This window comes from Agelaius tricolor, unplaced genomic scaffold, assembly GCF_023055355.1.
Source record: "Agelaius tricolor isolate 1412-34295 unplaced genomic scaffold, bAgeTri1.0.p SCAF_5, whole genome shotgun sequence".
Classification (NCBI taxonomy): Eukaryota; Metazoa; Chordata; class Aves; order Passeriformes; family Icteridae; genus Agelaius; species Agelaius tricolor.
Window position 1 is genome coordinate 47,527,574 of NW_027269265.1, and position 17,821 is coordinate 47,545,394.

The 17,821-nt window shown below is 40.1% G+C and overlaps 1 protein-coding gene across 1 annotated transcript in view; it reads right to left on the minus strand.

The window, feature by feature from the left end:
- TRPM5 (transient receptor potential cation channel subfamily M member 5) overlaps nt 1-17,821 on the minus strand; it is a 35,678-nt gene that overhangs the window by 2,911 nt on the left and 14,946 nt on the right. The window contains exons 10-21 of the mRNA XM_071427751.1: nt 16,869-17,000; nt 15,560-15,683; nt 13,973-14,118; nt 13,140-13,252; nt 11,681-11,776; nt 9,093-9,351; nt 7,821-7,939; nt 7,352-7,484; nt 4,771-4,945; nt 2,624-2,792; nt 1,755-1,933; nt 1,190-1,322 (exon numbers count right to left, since the gene is read on the minus strand). Coding sequence (XP_071283852.1) covers nt 1,190-1,322; nt 1,755-1,933; nt 2,624-2,792; nt 4,771-4,945; nt 7,352-7,484; nt 7,821-7,939; nt 9,093-9,351; nt 11,681-11,776; nt 13,140-13,252; nt 13,973-14,118; nt 15,560-15,683; nt 16,869-17,000 — 1,778 coding nt within the window. The remainder of the gene's footprint in view (nt 1-1,189; nt 1,323-1,754; nt 1,934-2,623; nt 2,793-4,770; nt 4,946-7,351; nt 7,485-7,820; nt 7,940-9,092; nt 9,352-11,680; nt 11,777-13,139; nt 13,253-13,972; nt 14,119-15,559; nt 15,684-16,868; nt 17,001-17,821) is intronic.

Sequence of the window (17,821 nt, forward strand, 5' to 3'; positions counted from 1 at the left end):
GTTTCCTAAGATTTCAAAACCACACTGCTACCACCTAAGAGCAAAAATAAAAACCATGGGGGTAGTGGTGTTCATCTGAACCTCTTCCAGTCTTTCTCTTGCTCTGCTATACCTGAAATACTGTGAAGCCAGATGGATTCTCACTTTTCCCCTCCAATAACTTCACCTACATCGTACCATCTTTATTATATATATATATATATAATTTATATATCCTTTATTATATAAAGGACATAGTACCCTTTGTTTGGAAGCAATTGCATGTACATTTATTGCATTATCTCAACTTAGGCTCTCACTCCTGGGGTTTGTCAGTGATCTGCTTATGAGAATCAAGTTTAAACCTATATAGGCATTCTAAATTATTATGAATTAAGGTCTTTGTGAATTAGAGGGAGAGGAGTATTTTCCAAGAATGGAAGTATGGTGTTCTGGTCTCCAGCTATTCTATGAGTTGGAAGCTTATTTTGAAAAAAAGCAGACAGCACAGGAACATTTCCATGGAACTTTCTTACTATGGTGACTTTCACACCCCTTGCACCTCTGTTTGAAGTCTGTTTTATTTTAAGAGAAAGCAGCTGGAATATGTGTTAAAAGCTTCTTTAAGGAGTGCTTTTCTGTCTTAGATGTTTCTGTTCTCCATGCATATAACTACTTTGTGTCTCACTTAAAGGTTTAAACCTCTGAATAATAATCTAGGACGTATACTTTATCAGACTAAACTAATTCAAGTGATATTTCTAGTGGGGAAATATAGAGAGGTACACATATGGAGACCCAGTCCCATGCCATAAAGGCATAAGTATTTGTTCTTCTGCATCTGTGGCTAATTCAAGGTATCTTAAACTTCCATTCAAAAGTCTGTGTTGCATTCCTACAGGGGATAAAATTATGTGTACTGCAGTCTAGCAAACAAAATGTTTGCCCACCATTTTCTTCATGAATAAGATTTTCATTGAGCTTGACCACAGATTTGGCTGGAACTTGCAGGTCTATAATTGTTCATACTTCAGGAGTGACACTCTAACATTGTAGTGATGCTGGCCTCTCACATTTTTTCATGGACTGTGTGTTTCCTAACTGCATTCCAGTTGGACCCTTTATATAAGCTTTACAAGAACTTCAATGCTGGACTCAGTGAAAGCTTAAGGTTTGCAAGTTACTCTTCCTGTGGGTCAGGATAACTTACTTATTAGATGTGGCCTTCAGCCTTTCTTCATTGCTTTCTTTCTTTTCTTGCTCAAGGTTTACAAGATAATGTTCTTTTTGTACCAGCTCCCATGTTACGATTTTTTGATCGAGGCCCACTGGAAGATCTCTTTCTGTAGGAAAAATAAGATAAGAATTATATTTTACCCCTTTTTTTCTGATACTAGTAGTGAAAAGTTGCTATGCTAAAGGAGGACTTTTTTTAGGGTTAATAATTGCTAAAACTCAGAAGCAAGTGAAACAACTATTCCTTAAACCTTAAATTGTTAAATCTTCAGAAATCAAATGCCTATAACCCATTTTATATTGCTACCTTTGTTGTAATAACTATGCAACAAGAAATGCGCTGTGGGAAACTGTTCATAGTTTAAATTATAAACCTTAATTTTTTGTTTGTATTCTCCTGGCACTCTTTGTTAAAAATAAATTGTGACTCTCAGCTTAAGGAAATCCATCTCATCTCGCTCTGCTGTTTTGTGTATGCACCATGTCCTTGGAGAGAGTCAGGCTCTACAGTTGCTTGATTGCATTTGTTAACAACTCACCCAGGTGTTTTTTCTTTTGTTCCATTTTGTTGAAGAGCCTTCTGAGAACCAGAGTAATGTGGTTGATAATTATAAATGGTGGTGCTAAGGCAGGCCGGCCGTGGTATTCAACAATCAGGTTGTAGCGCTGCACTTTCCAGAAGATGTCTGTGTTGCCCTGGACAACTTGAAAAGTGTAACTGTAATTTGGGGGGGGGGGGAGGAATAAAACATGTAACTCTTTTCACCACAACAAGTTAAAGATGAATATAACAAAATTTAGTCCTGTATTTGCTTTAAAAAAGGAACAGCAAGGTCAGCAAGTAGTGTTAATTTAATCTAAAGTTTGCACAAATTCTTAGATATTACAAGAATTGCAGTTGCAGTCTTCAAATGTTAAAAGATACATTTGTTTTGTTTGGCTTTTTTTTTTTTTAAGAAAGATAATTCTACTTTTCTCAGGAAAGATCAGCAAACATGCCACATCAGTTCTTCAACCAAATGAATCATTATTAACTGTGTTGACAACAAGCATTTCCCTGATGTGCAAATCATCCACTGTAAAGCCTGCCAAGTTTATGGCTGCTGTGCACCTGAAGATTTGTGGTTCCACACAGCCAGGGACTCAGACCCTTCTGTGCATGTTTAATTGAATTTTTAGCAGTAAAAGAGGCTTCTTTTCTCCTTGTCTCCCATGCGACTACAGTAAGGATGATGAAAGCTTTAGAGCTGTCCGATCACAGGATTCTGCCTACCAACCCCCAAGTAATATTCATTAGGAAAATGACAAGTGTATTTTAAAAGGAATAGCCAGCAGTGAGGTAGAAAATGTGGGCATCCACTTAAGGCCTTGCAGCCTCTGTCCTAATACATAGTGAAATCCCTCTTGCCTGAACATAGCAATCAGGAGGTTCATGAGGAGGACGTTTGTGACCAGCAGGAAGATGACCAGCAGGAGTATGACGAGCCAGTTGGCATAGCTGTTGGGGCAGGATGGTGTGTTCTCCTGCAGAATCTGCAGGGGGTTAAACGTGCAATTCCTGGGATATGTTCGTGAGGCTGCAAAGGAAGATGGAGGAAAAAATATAGTTATGGCAAATCCTAGTGTGTTTCTTTCTTTGGTTTTGTGGAAGTGTAATCGTGTTGTGTACATAAAAGGACATTGGATTGTTCTGCAAGGTATTTGCAGCCCTAGGACTCTGCAGACCTCCACAACCTGGCTGCTAATTTAGTGGCAAGATGTCTGTCACAGCTGGCTTTGTAGTAGTGTTCATCGTAAAAGGGATTGTATTGAAAGGGCTGTATCCTTTCTAGACTAGTTTTGAGTTCTCAGAATCAAACCTCCTCTGAGTTTGTGTTCCCCCACATCCTTGTGGCCTCATGCCTGGCACGTAGGTTGGAAGAGAAAACTCAGTAAAAGCTGGGAAGGGGATTGGTTCCTCATTCTTAATTTAAAGTGCTTTGTGTATCTGAGGTTGAGGTTAGGATGAAGATCCAGTTCTACTGCATCAGACTAGAAGCCCAGTGCTGTATTCTGTCTCCAGCTATGAATTAAACCCACAAGTTTAGAGTAGCATAATGATATTTACTTTTTTTCCCTCCTTTTTTTCCCTGTAATCATTTTCCCTGGTGCTACAGATAACCCCCTGGTTACATTCATTAGAGCATGTGGTTATATCAGAGCTCACCAAGCTGGGGTTTCTTTCACCAAGGGCACTAGCTTATACTTATCTACACTGAATTTCATTCGATGACTCAGCACTCATGAGGCTCCTCTGCCTCTCTTAGGTGTCAGTTTTTGTCTTTGCTACCCAGTGATGTAGTTTTGTCAGCAAATTTTGTCCTCCTCATTACCCCTCTCCCTTTCTATATATTTCATAAAGATGTTAAACAGAATAAGCCCCAGAGGGCCCTAGGACGAATTAATCCCTTCTGGAAATTGCCCATGTAATTGGTTCTTTTTTCCTCTGTTACTCTTAACCAGTTATTTACCCAGGTAGAGGCACCCACTGGAGTTTCAGTGGAGAGAAATGCACCTTTCTATGGAGTGCTTTGCCTGATTTTTTGGCAAATGAGTTGAATTATATTCCAGAAATATTTGTTTCTTTCCAATTACTTTAATGGAAATAGGGGCGACTGATTGTGCTGTACATGCTTACACCATAGGTACTTAAAATGGACATGAATCACTTTCCTCTCTTGTGTCATTCAGGTGTTTTGGCTTTTCAAAGACATGCTTTTTCTTACTAAGCACAGTGAGCATGAGAGAATGCTTACTAGCTTGCTTCTGTCTATGGCTTTTTTGGGTTCTATTTTATATTGCTCCAAGTTTGACTCCCACTTCATTATTGCTGTGAGATTTAGCACTGGCTAAAGGCTGTGGTGTTACTGCAGACTTCCCTGGGAGGTGGGTGACCTGTTCTGTATTTTACTTGCTTACCTATCAGAAATGTTGTCTTTGAACTTCTATGTCTAATTATTTCAGTGTCTTGTGATTATTTTAATGTTGTTTTGTTTGCAATGCTGCACATAAGCAATTACTAGCTTTATTTGATTTGGGCAGCTTCATCTCCAGAGTAAATAAATGCTCTGGAGTAATTTTATTTTAAAACATGTTTGCTTATGGGCAGAGCAGTACTGCTTTAACACGGTTGCATTAAACTACTGCCAAAATGTGTGGAGGTGCTGTTATTTATTATTTGAGTTTACAGAGGGTTATCTGGGTCTAGGGTAAACTGAAAGGAAATGGATTGAAATGAAAGCAGGTATTCCAGCCTTTAAAACTGCAAATCCTTGAGTATTTCTGAGAGCTTATCTAAACAGGGCCAGCCCTTACGCTCTAATGTAGCTCCACAATGCCCAATATCTCTTTGCAAATACACTATTTGTGTGACAGTAATGTGTAAGCTTTGGCCTGCAGGACAGAGATTTTAAAAAAGCAAAATGAAAAAAGGGCAATACTTGGAAAGAACTCCATGCTCTCATCAGAAGTGTACATTCAAAAATGGCCAAGTTAGGGGGAAAGAAGTTTCCTCACTGTCTATTTCATCCAGTGGGATCTGGCCAAATATCTGAAGGTAGGGACGATAAAGAACCCTTCTGAATATCCATTCCACTCGGCTGTCATCGGGATGGAGCAGAGCTTGCGTTGTCACACCATAGGCAATGAGCCACACGCTCAAGAAAAACAGAAAGAAGAAAACATCCTTCATCTACAAAACAGAGAGGGAGGGGAGAAAAGGAGGGGCAGTGACTGTGATAGCATAGTCAAGGAACAGTAGTCTTTCTGTATGAATATGGCTCAAATAATTCTGTTTCTTTACAAGCTTGTTTAGGTTAAAGGAGAGGGAATAGGATACAGTTCCATGCACAGAATTCCTCATCTGACCTTGCTGTTACCATATTGTCCTTGGCCTGTAGTAAGCATTCTTTGATAGCTCATTTAGATAAAGCCACATTTTAAACTAAAATCTTGCTTTCCAATAATCAAACATTTAGAAATGAAACACATTTTATTTTTTAAGTGACTGTCAGATTTTATCTTTTAAGTGCATATTTTCTGTGAGCTATCTCAGTACCATGGACTGCTTTCCTGTGAATTACAAGAGTTCTGCTGCAGCAGAGAATCCTGGTAGCAGTCAGTACTCATTGATGTAGTACTGAGCCACTGATACAGCAGGCAGTGAAGGCTGCAAGGATCAGGTTCCTTCTGTCTTCAGTTTTCAAGCTAAGTGATGCATCTGAAAGATTCTTTTTGGGGCTTCCTGCTTTTAAACATTGTGTTTCTCCACAGAAGCACAAGTAATTGAATCCTAAAACACTTACTTAAAAAAAAATCTAATATGAATATCAAGTGCAATAATTTTTCCCTGGTGGAAGAGGAACACTTCATCCTCTCCCCATCTGATCTGACAGAGTTCATTAGGGACTGTAGATTCCTTTCAATTAGATTATTGGATTGTACAGTTACCCAAAAGCAGAGGCATTTCAGAGCTCCAGGATGTTACTTGGAGTTCTGATAAGAAACATCATCTCTAAGCCAGGCAAGACAGAGTTGATGTCTGACTTCCATTAATCTTTTTTGTTTTCTGGATGATCTAAAATTTAGGAATGCTGCAGGGCTGTAATGGTATCATGGTGATGGGAGAGTGGTGACAAGTCTGGAACTATTTTTTTTCCAATCTGCAGTCTCTCTGGAAATGAGTATTTTTCTGGAATTTTAGCAATTACCAGACCTGTTTCAGCAAATCTGTAGCAAGGGTATAAAGGGGAAAGACAGTAAGAGACCATCTGGGATTGCTTCTCTCTAAAATAAGGGAGATGTTTTTGCTTGAACACCCTTGAACCCTTCAGGCAGGTTTCATTTACTGAGGTAACCTTCACTGTTTCTTCCTTTGATGTAAGATTCAACACTGAAATACCAAAGCTGGGGCATTGTGTTGGCTTGGGTGGGGCGAAGATGAAAGGTCCCTGGTAGGGCTTTTTCTAGGCTGCTATTTATGTTCTTGTTTGCATCTTTCCAGCCCCAGTGTTATCTTGCAGGACTTCAGGTGCCAGCAGAGTGGGCACAGGTAGGACTTGTTCAAGGCCCTGGTTTAGCCTGGCAGGCAGCAAAGGAAGGGTTAGGAGCTGTAGCTCTGACTTCTTCTCTCACAATAGAAGTCTGTAGTGCCATAAGCTAGATAATGAACAAGGACAAATATTTATTTGCCATTTACCCTTTTGCTAGTCCAACCAAATGTCATCTTAGAGTTCCAGTTATTGCATTTGTAGACAAATCCAAATAGCTTGGTAGTTATGTTTATTCAATGTATAGGCTTGTTTAGACTGTAGAGCTTTTACTGAGTTCTGCTGTGAGTTACAAATCAAATATTTGTAGATTTTGTAATGGTACTTACAATTAGATGAACTCTATTAATCAGTTAGCATGAGCTAACTGACCTGGAGGATTAACATGCCTAAATAAAAAGCTATTTCAACATACTAATGCATACCCAAGCACAGTAACTGTAACCCCAATGTTGTGTTTCTTGCAAGAGAGCAGTAATAAATAACAATATTTCATCAACATCTTCCAACATCTGCTCACAAAGTAGTAATATGTTTTCATTGTAACAGGAAGCTAAAAAGTACAAGAATAACTCCTGTAGGGAACTTGTAGCTATCCCTTTTCATTGATTTCCACCCCCCCACCTCCCCCCCCACTTGCTGTAAAAAACATGATTTGTTTTCCCAAGTCATGTATTGGAAGCCCTGCCCTTCTGTACATGGCCTGTCATCTGCCTGAGGTCTTTGCCCTGGGTGCACACAGCTTAGGAAGTAGGAGGAATAGCAGAAAGGCAAAGACTGCTCTTTGTTAGCAAGATCTGAGGATAAATTATTAGGTAAGATACAAGGATTAGGAAATTGGGACCAGTTTACTGCACTACAGAGGTGTGTGAAAGGATCTACTTCATACATTCCATCTATAATAGAACACAGGATTATGCAAAATGACAGGCCTTAAAAATGTAAAATAAAGACAGATTATAAAGTTATTTCCTTTCTAAAGACAAGATTTCCTACTCTCCATTTCTTAGAAGGCACAAGTATTTATCTGAGACAAACTGCACACTTACCATCCTTTCCACAATTATGATCTTTGGTCCAAGTTGTTTATGAATTGCAAAAATATGGATAAGTCTAAGTGTAAACACCATAAAATCAATGGCGAGTATTGTACGGCCAGCTTGAAAAGTTGAGTTCAGCATCCTGCAGAAGACATGGAATGAAATATCAGCTCTCAGCAAGTACTGCTCATGTCTGTGGAGTGATGAGAAATAACCAAAAGATGCAGGAACACTCTTTTCTCTCTCTTGGCTTCAATGAGATTTATTAATAAATAATGAAAAATAAGATACTTTGAGTAAAAGGGATTTCAGAAAACAAACAAAGCAGAGCTTTTCAGTACATGTGTTTGAATATATCAATTTTAGAGGCTCCTACTGCAGAAGCACATCTCAAAGCCTGTAAAAATGAATGTTAGAGCCTGTCCTCTCATGCACGTGAGACTCAGCTGTCAGTTGATATACACAGGCAAATATATACCTGCAGATCACCCCAATTATGAAGAGGAATATGGTCACCATATCACATTTATTCCAGTTATCCTCCACATACACTTTAAACTTTTTCATTAAATTTGTGTCTTCATCTGTATAGAAACTCTGAAAAAGAGAAATAACCATTGGTGTTGATAGCTTTCCACTTTCACCATTTCCTTCTGGGTTTTAACATAATACCTGTTGCCTTTTTCTTTCATTGCAAAGAGCAAAAACAAATTATGAGTGTAATAAGGGGAAAAAAAAGCAGTTAAACAATACAGCTTCCAGTCAGAGTTCAGTTTCTAGGCGTTGCTATGAACAGATTTGGCATTTCTCTGCTGGAATTGTCAGTGAAGGCACATTTGATTATCTAGGCAAGGAGCTGGCTTTCTTAATTGGGTTTTAGCCTGGCACTCTTCATGTTTTACAGGTTTATAATGAAATGTTCTTTGATCCAGATATTTCCATGTCCTTCTCTGTTAATGGTCTTGCTGCATAATTTCAGGTAAATTGTGACAAACTTTCCTGTCTCTTTTGCTTAAATAATGAACACCTACTGGTTCTTCCAGAGTAAGTGATTGTAACTGCTTTTTTTTTGTATCTAAAGAGAAGAGCTTTGTGCAACTCACAGTTGCAACACACTTGCACCAGTGTTATTGTTTCAGTTTTTAAACTGAGGACTTTCCAAAACCAGTAATAGGAGACTAATGGAGGAGGGCTTTTGGGGGTTGGTGGTTTTGTTTGGTTGGGTGTTTTTTAAGAAAAGCAAGCCCAAAAGAGATCTGCTAATATTTTGAGTTGAAAATTATTTTAGGAAAAGCCACAAACAAACTGAATTCATTTACTTGTAATTTTTTAAACAGTCCCCAACGGGGAAGAATCTCCAAAAAGGATGTAGAGCTGTCTGCTGTGTTTCTAGGTATAGAATATAACTTCCAACTTATAGCATTTGTGGTGGGAGGACCTAGTTCTGTGGAGGGAAATCAGAGAGGGACTTTACAAAGCAGAGAATATCTGAATGCTGGCAGCCCACTTGACTTGGCTGAGGCTGCAGTAGGATGAAAAAACAGAGGTAGAGATGTAGGTTTATATGGTGGAGGAAGAGCTTGCTCTGGGAGAGAGCAGGGAGATGTTCAGGATAAGGTAAGTTCTGTGTTGTTCTGTGCACCTGACACTTGAAATGTCCAAGCCTGTACAGTTGTACAGATTGTAAATCTATTGCAAGTATTGCAGGAGCTTTTGCTGTGTTGGCACTGAGGTGATGCTGGTTACTCACCTGTCGGATCTCTTCCAAGACAAGGGTAAACACCCAGAAGTAGAGCACAATTTCTTTAACAGATGGACCCTGAGGTGGAGGTGGTTTAAAGTCCAGTAAAAGGACATAAGTAAATAGAAAGAGAAAAGCAAAGTACATGATAACGTTCCCCATAAACACAGTTACAGGGGCACTCCAGAATTTTCTCCATCGGGTAAATATGAATGTTGCCCATGCTGTGTTTGCAGAAGGGTTCTCTTTTTCCAGTGTGTCATTTCCTCTGAAAACCAAAAAGAATACATGCTTGGTGACAATCTCCTAAAATTAGTTCATGGGAATAGGCTCAACATTATTCTATATAAAGCTTCTTGTAAGATAGTAACAGGCAGATGCTGGGACTGGCCAAGGGGGAAGGCTGTATAAGTCAGAGCAATCATATTACCATAGCAGAAATACTTCAAATCAAAAAGAAGGTTTTGAAAAAAAAAGTCATATCAGAATTATATGAGCGTGTTTATTATTTCATTTTAGTTGTATTAATTTTATTTGTTAACTTCATTGTGTTCTGCATGGACTGCAAATGCACAAGGAGAGGAGGGAGGGTAATTGGCCTTTATAAACCTAAATAATAGGAAAGAAAAGAAAATGGCCAATGAATTTTGTGAGTCAGCTCTTAATTATTTTGGCTGTAAAATTTCTTGCAGTGTTTGTCTGTGGAAGTTCTTGTTGTTGCTGTGACTTTGAACTTCTGACCCAGTCTCTAAGTGCTGGATCATATTAAACCTGTGTTTCTTGACTATCCTTGCTGGAATCTGATAGACCCACTGAGGAATACCTCGCTGCTTTGCATAACTGGCATCTTGCCCTTTGTGATTAAATTAGAGTAAGTTGCAAAATAGTAATATAGAAGCCTTTTAGCAAAAAGAGTTGACCTCATAAAATATGTACTAAGGTAGTCTTTGAGTGGTGTGGAATGATGCAAGTATTTTGGTAACTGAAGGGAAATTTGACCTGTACACTTACGGCTGTTTTGCTGTGTTTTGGAACATGAGGTGGTATCTATTTGCAATGGAAAATATCCTGTACAGAAAAGGCAAGTTTGATAGCAATTTGATCTTTGTGTGAGGATTTGTTTCCACATAAAATGCTCTCCTGTGTAAGCTAGGAATGTTATTGGACCTTTAATTTTGTGATTCTTACTCTGAGAAGTTTGATCTCCAACAAAGGATGTGCACACTAGGGTATGTTTTCAATTTCACCTCACAGAAAATAAACAATGACTCTTCACTGGTTTTTAATTTCCTCTGACAATCTTGCTAATTATTAAATACATTTGTTACAAGGGAGAAGTTCTCTTTGTGGCCAATGTTTTCTATATGCCTGATTCTGTACGACCTCTCAATTTATGACATGATGAGATACATTCCCATGGTAACAGGCTAATATCATAAACAGATAATTGCAGCTTTACTGTAAGATGCTGAAATAGGGGATGGAGAGAGCCTCTTTGTTAAAATAAATTGCTAGGATAATAGCAATTGGAACATGGAATATAATGACCAAACCATGCTGCACTCAGGATATGGAAGTGCTTTATGATATTGCTTACAAATAGCTCCCAAGAGGCAGATGCTTTTACACCTATTTTATAGGTTAGGGAGGGAGAGAGAAGAACTAATGATTTTCTCCAATATACTAGCAGTTAAATTCCAGAGGTAAAAATAGAACCTAATAACTCTGACTTGGTCCAGGACTTTCTACTGCAGCTGATGCTTCCTCTCTACCACTGTTCGCATATTTCTGGAGTTCTCTTTAAATCATGGTAAAACTAAGAGCCTATTTAGCACTATTTAGCCATTAAGATGACTTTGTGCCCATCAAAAGTCTGCTTATTTTGACTTAAGTCCTTGTGTCTCCCAGGTTTTGGTGATAGGTGTGTAGCAGAGGTATAGTGGAGATTCTGTTTTGAATCAAAGATCTATGACTGACCACAAGCAACTGACAAAACCTTTATGCTCAGTTACCATTTGTGTGATACTCCCTCCAACTCATAAGGTTCCTTGGGGCTCATCTGCTAAAATATACATTAAGAGCATGAGAAGCTGACTCTATGTAAAATTCCCTGGTACTGATGGGTGTAAGTACACCTTTGTAAGAACATATGCAGTGATGCAAGGTTTTGCTGAGAACCTTCTTTCTGCTCAGCTCAGTAATCTGATAACTTTCTAAAATCCCCTGGGTATTAACCATCATGAACTGATGGGAATGTCAGGGAATGCTATTTGATTCCCAAGTAAATTCCTTGTTCTTTGTTCTTAATTTCTTGTGGAAATTTCCTGCTCAGAAAAACTTAACTGGTATCTCCTTAAAGCAGTGCTATATCCCTGTTTATTTTCCTATACTCCTTTTAGAGAGCAACAACAGCAGTAATCAAGGGGACAGCAATAATCAAAGGGCACTTCCTGAGGAGTAATGACTTTCTTGGCCCTTCAGCTGCTCCTTAGAGCATTAACTGATGATCTAAGGATGATGGTCACTAATATACAAGAAGTGTCCAGTTCTTTGACTGTTGTCATAAAAGCTACATTAGCTGATGGCTTTAAACTTACCTATCTTCTTCCTTGGACAAAAACAGAGTCCTCTCTGAATCCAAACTGTCCAGCTCTCTGAATGGCTCTGGCTCATTCTTTGATTGTTTTTCTTCACTGCAAGGAAAAAAACTCATTAATTAAAAGATGGTGCTTAGCCATTTTTCAGTATTGAATTGGCATTGATACAGAACTGCTAGCATGTACTTATTTTGGATCTGCTCTGCTGGGAGCTATTAAATTGGACATAAACTTTATCTTTACAAATTCTGTTTATTTTTAAGGAGGAGGCTGAAGTCACCCACAAGATTCAGAGAAGTCATAATTGGTGTGCTTCACAAAAATGGAGCAGGATGCTCAGTTTCCTCAAAATAGTTAGGATTTGAGCAGAAGTAAACCCCTCAGTCAGTCTTAGAAGAGAATTGCTCAATGCTCCATTCCTAGTTACTCTTAGTAGCAATTAAGAAGAGAAATGCCAGAAGTAGTAGGGGACATGTGACAGTTCTTGCATTTCCAAGGAAAGGAAGCAAAAATATGGAAATTTGGAAAGGATTGCTTTGATTATGTATAAAAATTCAAACCTTTTCATGAAAACTTTGACAAAATATCACATTAAATGAATTTGTGTATCTGGCAGCCTGAAGATCATCTTTAGTGATACTGGCAGAAAGCAAATCTTAAATCAGCATTGCCAAACAAGTTTTCCTCTTGCTTTTTATGTATTTAAGAGTTAAGAAACATGTATTTCATAATAACATGTCATTTCATATTGCTAATTCTTATGATTTGTATATGATTCTCTGAATGTTTGAGGTTTTCCTAAAGTTTCAGATCCATAATTTTTACGACCACCTGAGCAGCTTGGCTACTCTTTTTTCTTTTCTGTTTTTTTAATTTTATTTAGTTGATTGATTTTTGTAGTACAGGGTGTTTTGCTCTGTTTTCTTGATGTTTATAGTGCATGGACCCATTTTCCAGAAAATCTAAGATTGTAAGGCACTGAATTTGAAAATCTTAATTGATTTTGATTGACTGATAATTTCATGTCAGTCCCATCGTTTTAAGCTTGACTTATGGTTATCAAGGCTTGTGGCTGATAACACTGCTTTGTGATGGCTGTTTTCCTTGGATAAGATACTGAGGTTTGAGCCAAGCATCTCCAAATCTAAAAACAAATGGTGCTACAGCTGCAGATATTCTACACATTGCTGTGTAGAATCTGGAGCTGACAGAATTGCAACAAGCTTTCCTGTGGACTGTGCAAAATAGAATGATCTCTGTGAAACCATGGCATTGATCTTTTAAGTATCTAACTGGACACACAAATCACTCAGCCCCATAGAAAAATTATTTGGTTAGGTGATATTAGGTGATGCTACTGTTTTAATCACTTCAGGAAGAAATTTTGAGTCTGAATATTTTTTATGGCTTTTTTTTCATCACTTATTTATTGCTTGCACCCAAATAGTTATGTTTGTACCTGAATGATATTAAATTGGTGTAGATTAGGAAAGGACACCAGAATGCACAGATTAACTTGAGGATCTGTGTGCTTGTAGACATGTCTCCCCACCATATTTTTGTCAGGAAGGCCTGAAAGTCGAGAAGAGATGGCTTTAATATCACAAAAAGATACTTGCAGATGAAGTACACCTATGTTCAGTGGCTCCTAAAACAGTGAATGCTCTGAAAACCTCACCGCTTCAGAGCAAACAGGTTCTCTGTGTGTCCTTCTGCAGATGTGGAGTATGCAAAGAGTTATTTTGAGACCAGTGGAAAGAACAGCAAGCCAAATGGAATTAAGCAACATCTGTAGTACTAAGGAAGCCCAAGTCAGGCACTGGGAGATAAAAGCAGCATCACTCTTAATTTAGCTTTGTGTATGCAGAGAGAAGGCAGGTTGTGAGAGCAAAGCTGAATAGTAATTTAATTTAACTTTTATCAGTGAGCTCTCTCTTGAATCTGAACAAAGAGTTACCTCACATCTTGGAGCAGCTTCATTATGCCCCAGGCAGATTTATAGTGCTTTTCTGATGCTTCTCTGTGAGCAAGAAAGGAATAAAAAGCAAAAAAGCACACGATGGATTAAGGGCTAAACCTTCTCCTCAGCACACTGGTCTGTGTGCCAGCTGGATGAGAGGTGGGGAAAGGGGAATTGTGCTGCTTTGGCAAGGACATGGTATGATGTCCTTTTTGTCTGTTGCTAGGGGGAGAGAAGAGTCCCTTCACTGAAAAATGGTTCTCAGGGGAATACATTCATTGGGGTTGCTCTCCTGTGCCCAGCTTAAGGGCCTGAGGGCAGGTAAAACTTACCTGGACACCATCATGTGCAAAGAAAGACTTTGCATCTGCTTCTGTGGCTAGCTGAAGGCACGTGGTTTTGCTCCAGTACTGATTTTTCCTCACCAACAGAGCAAATGCTCTCTCCTCACTGTTGTGGTAGCATTCACTAAACAGTTCTGCCATATGAAGGAAACACAGATAAAAAATGTATCTCTTGGGTGATCCTCTTACACTTTGAAGGATGAGTTGTCATGCTGCCCTCACTTTCGTGAACAGACTAAAGAAGATAAGCAGCCCAGCTTTGTCTTGTAGACAACAAATCCTTCATTTTGAGGCAGAGCTACTTGACATAAAATAATATTAGACTTGGTGGAGTGTTATGGCATAATTGTTTCCAGAGAAACTGGTCCTGGAGCTTAGAAACCAGGATAAATTTAATGAGTCAAAAAAAAAAATCAAGATGTTCTCACTAGACAAGATCTGACTTCTCATGTCTGTTCCATTCTACTGATTCACTTGATTATCTCAGTACCTTTCCCAAGCCAGCCTACACCTTGCTACACTGTGAGGCTGGGCAAGAAGGTCAAGTGCACTTAAAATTATGTATAGACATCTTTTCTAGTAGATGTGGTATTTATCATTCTTAAAGAAAGTTTGCTTTGCATAGTCCAGGCCAGAAATTAAAACTGAGGATCTGATATAATACTTATCAAAGCTGAGAAGCAGAAGTTCTGTGTATTGGATTAGGCCTCATAATTCCATGACTAAATTACTCAAGCCCTGTGATTATATGAGAATTTCATTTTTAATTTTTGTAAATAATAATGGCCCTGTGAGAAGAAGGGAAAATGTGATCTCTGTGTAAATAATGCAGCAATGCCCGCATGAGCCTTCAGCTCCTTGATGAACTGCCTCAAAGGAAGAGGAGCCCCTGTGTTTGTTTCCATGTGGGGCACATTTTAAAGCCCTCTCCTCAGAGCAGTGAAGGTGTGGATTGGACTGAAGTCAGATCAGCAGAGGAGCTTGTGTGCAGACATCTGTTCCTTCAGCAAGCAGAGGGGCGAGGGCTCAGCATTCCAGCATTGCGGATGCCTGATCTGACTGCTGCAGGGAGGGGCATCTCCTCTGCTGCAAAACCAGCCTGAGCCTCACTGCAGTTTGCAGTGCACTTGGCCCTCTTCTGGGTGAGGTAATCTCAAATTATTTTTAGCTGCAATGACAAAACTTAAAACTTGTTGCTCTAGTGGCCCTTACAGAGCAAGCTTGATATTGCAGGAAGAGCAGGCTGCTGTGAGCCTGGAAGTGTTTTGGCTATTCTATCTTTCACATCACTGTAACACACCTTGTACTAGGATCAGACAATTAAAATACCAACAAGCAGCAGGAGAGTATCTGTGCATCCCAGGGGGCCTGTCTTGGAACAGAGATTTTTCCAAAATGAGTGGGTTTTTCATCTTTCCTCTGTATGTGAATGTTTGGGACTGCCTGTGCTGCAAGGCTGTTAAATTATTCATGACAGTTGACCTTTTATGACTGTATTTTTTTTTCACTTGCTTGCCTTCCAATGGCAGTTCCTTCATAAATTTTCAATACCATTCAAAAAGTGCCATTACTTACCCACAGCGAGCTGCTCATACTTGGCCTCTTTCATTAGACAGGCTGCTTTGGTCTCCGTCTGCAGGCGGGACATCTCTTTCAGGATCTTGCAGGCTGCCAGAGCTGAAGCTACACCCTCCTGACCCTGTGGAATTAAAAGGGGCACTGCTGCCACCCTCCACTGGAGGGCATTTCTGAATGGGGAAGACTCCGCTATGCAACGCATCGAACTGCAAACAGTTCATGCCTTTCAAGAAAAATCTTTCCTCCAAAACAGACTTGAAAGCCAAAAATGATGATCATATTGACAGTTTTGATGATATTTGAGAATTAAAACCACATGTTGTGGATGCCCCATCCCTGGCAGTGTTCGAGGCCAGGCTGGATGGGGCATACCTGTCTACTGGGAGGTGTCCCTGCAAACCTGTCTACTGGGAGGTGTCCCTGCAAACCTGTCTACTGGGAGGTGTCCCTGCAAACCTGTCTACTGGGAGGCGTCCCTGCCCCTTGCTGGGGTTTGGAGCTGGATGATCTTTAAGGTCACTTCCAACCCAAACTATTCCATGATTCTTTCTTGCGCTTTGTAAGGCTGGAGACTTCTGGGCCCAGGCTCTTAGAGGGACCTGACTTGGCATAGCAATCAAGGACAGAAAGGAGAACAATATGCTTTGGAAATGGAGCACATTCTCCCTGTGTCGAGATAGCTCCAGCATGGCTGTGCTGGGACAGGGATGCAGGAGAAAGGAGGGAGCCCAGCTGGCAGAGGCCCGGCCCTGGCCTGGAGCAGGGCCCCGCAAGGTGCCGATGTGTCCGCACGCACACAGCCTGGCAGCCCCGGGCCAGATGCCTGGCTCTGCAAGGTCAGGGACGGAGCTGAGAGCTCTCTCTCTCTGTATGGGGGCAGGGAGGCTCCCAGATGTGGGGAACAGGGCTGGCTTGTGAGACAGGAGCCGATTATGCCAGCTCGAAGCTCAGCCTTGGAGAGCGTCATGCTGCTCCCTACGCGGCCAGCACGTAAGCTGGAGCTGCTTCACTGCTCCCACTTCCCTCGGGTCACGCTCGGAGCCAAACAATCGCCGACTGTCGGAGACACAAACCCTGCTCCTGGGAGCTGGGGCTCATCGGGAGCAGGGCTGATTTACACCTGCTCCTGCTCCCCCTGGCCCCGCGGGCAGGAGCCACGCAGAGATGAAAGGGCCCATAAATGCCACCTCTCGTGTTTTGGAAACGAACCGATCTGTCATCTGAGTGCAAGGCTGAGCAAAAAAACATCTCGTAAACTTGAAATATGGCATTACTTCACCTGAAGCAGCTACAGCTCGGAGCTTACCATAGCCCAGAAATAGTTTGCCATCTTGTGCCGGTTTTGTAGTACTGCCCATACAAACAAATCCCTCCAAGGATTTTTGCTTTTCTGGTTCATGTCCAAGGGCCCAGGTAATCGCTTTGTGTTCGTTTTGTCCTGAAATATGGTTTGGAGAATTCAAAATCTGGTTGGCAGTCTCGCTCCATGCAAATGACGCGATCTAAGATGTTCTCAGCCTCACTGGCTACTTCACATTTCTTTGACTTTTCAGGAGGACCAAAAGGTAATTAGCTCATTCTGTACTGAGTTAAAGGATCCTTGTGTCCCCAATATAACCCAATACATGTGAGAACATTCTGGATCAAATGGTGACTCCATTGAAGCCAGTGCTAAAGTTTTCATTGGCTTTATTGAAGCTGGGATTTCACCACTGGTGTGTAATATCAGACGAGACAAACCTGCGTTTAACTAATCTGAGCTTGCCTTCAATTATATCTGACTCTGCTCAGCTGCCACAGAGGACAAGGCTTCAGAGAAAAGGGAACAAAAGGCATTTTATTTCATCAGAAATAAATCTTGCCAAGGCCTGTATAGGACAAGAATAGAGTACGTCAATGCCCCTTTTTAGTCCTTCCTTTGAGAAACCTTTCCCTCATGCAGAGAGCAGTTTAAGTAGAACACTGCTTATTCCTTTGGCACTCGATAAAAAAATAATCTAGAGGAAGTGTAGTCACTTAGGTAAAGTTCTGAGTTTTAAGTATATTTTAAAATAGCTACCTTTTTATCTATTGTGTTGGTTAGAAGCAGACAGGGTATATTTATTTTTAATTAAACAGGTTTCTGAAAGAATATATTTTTTTAATAATTTAAATTATGGGATTCTGTTCAAATTTATTTTAATGGCACTTTTGGGGGATTTTTTGGGGGGGTGTTTCTTCTGTTTGTAGTGAGCTATTGAATCAATTAAATTGCATTGA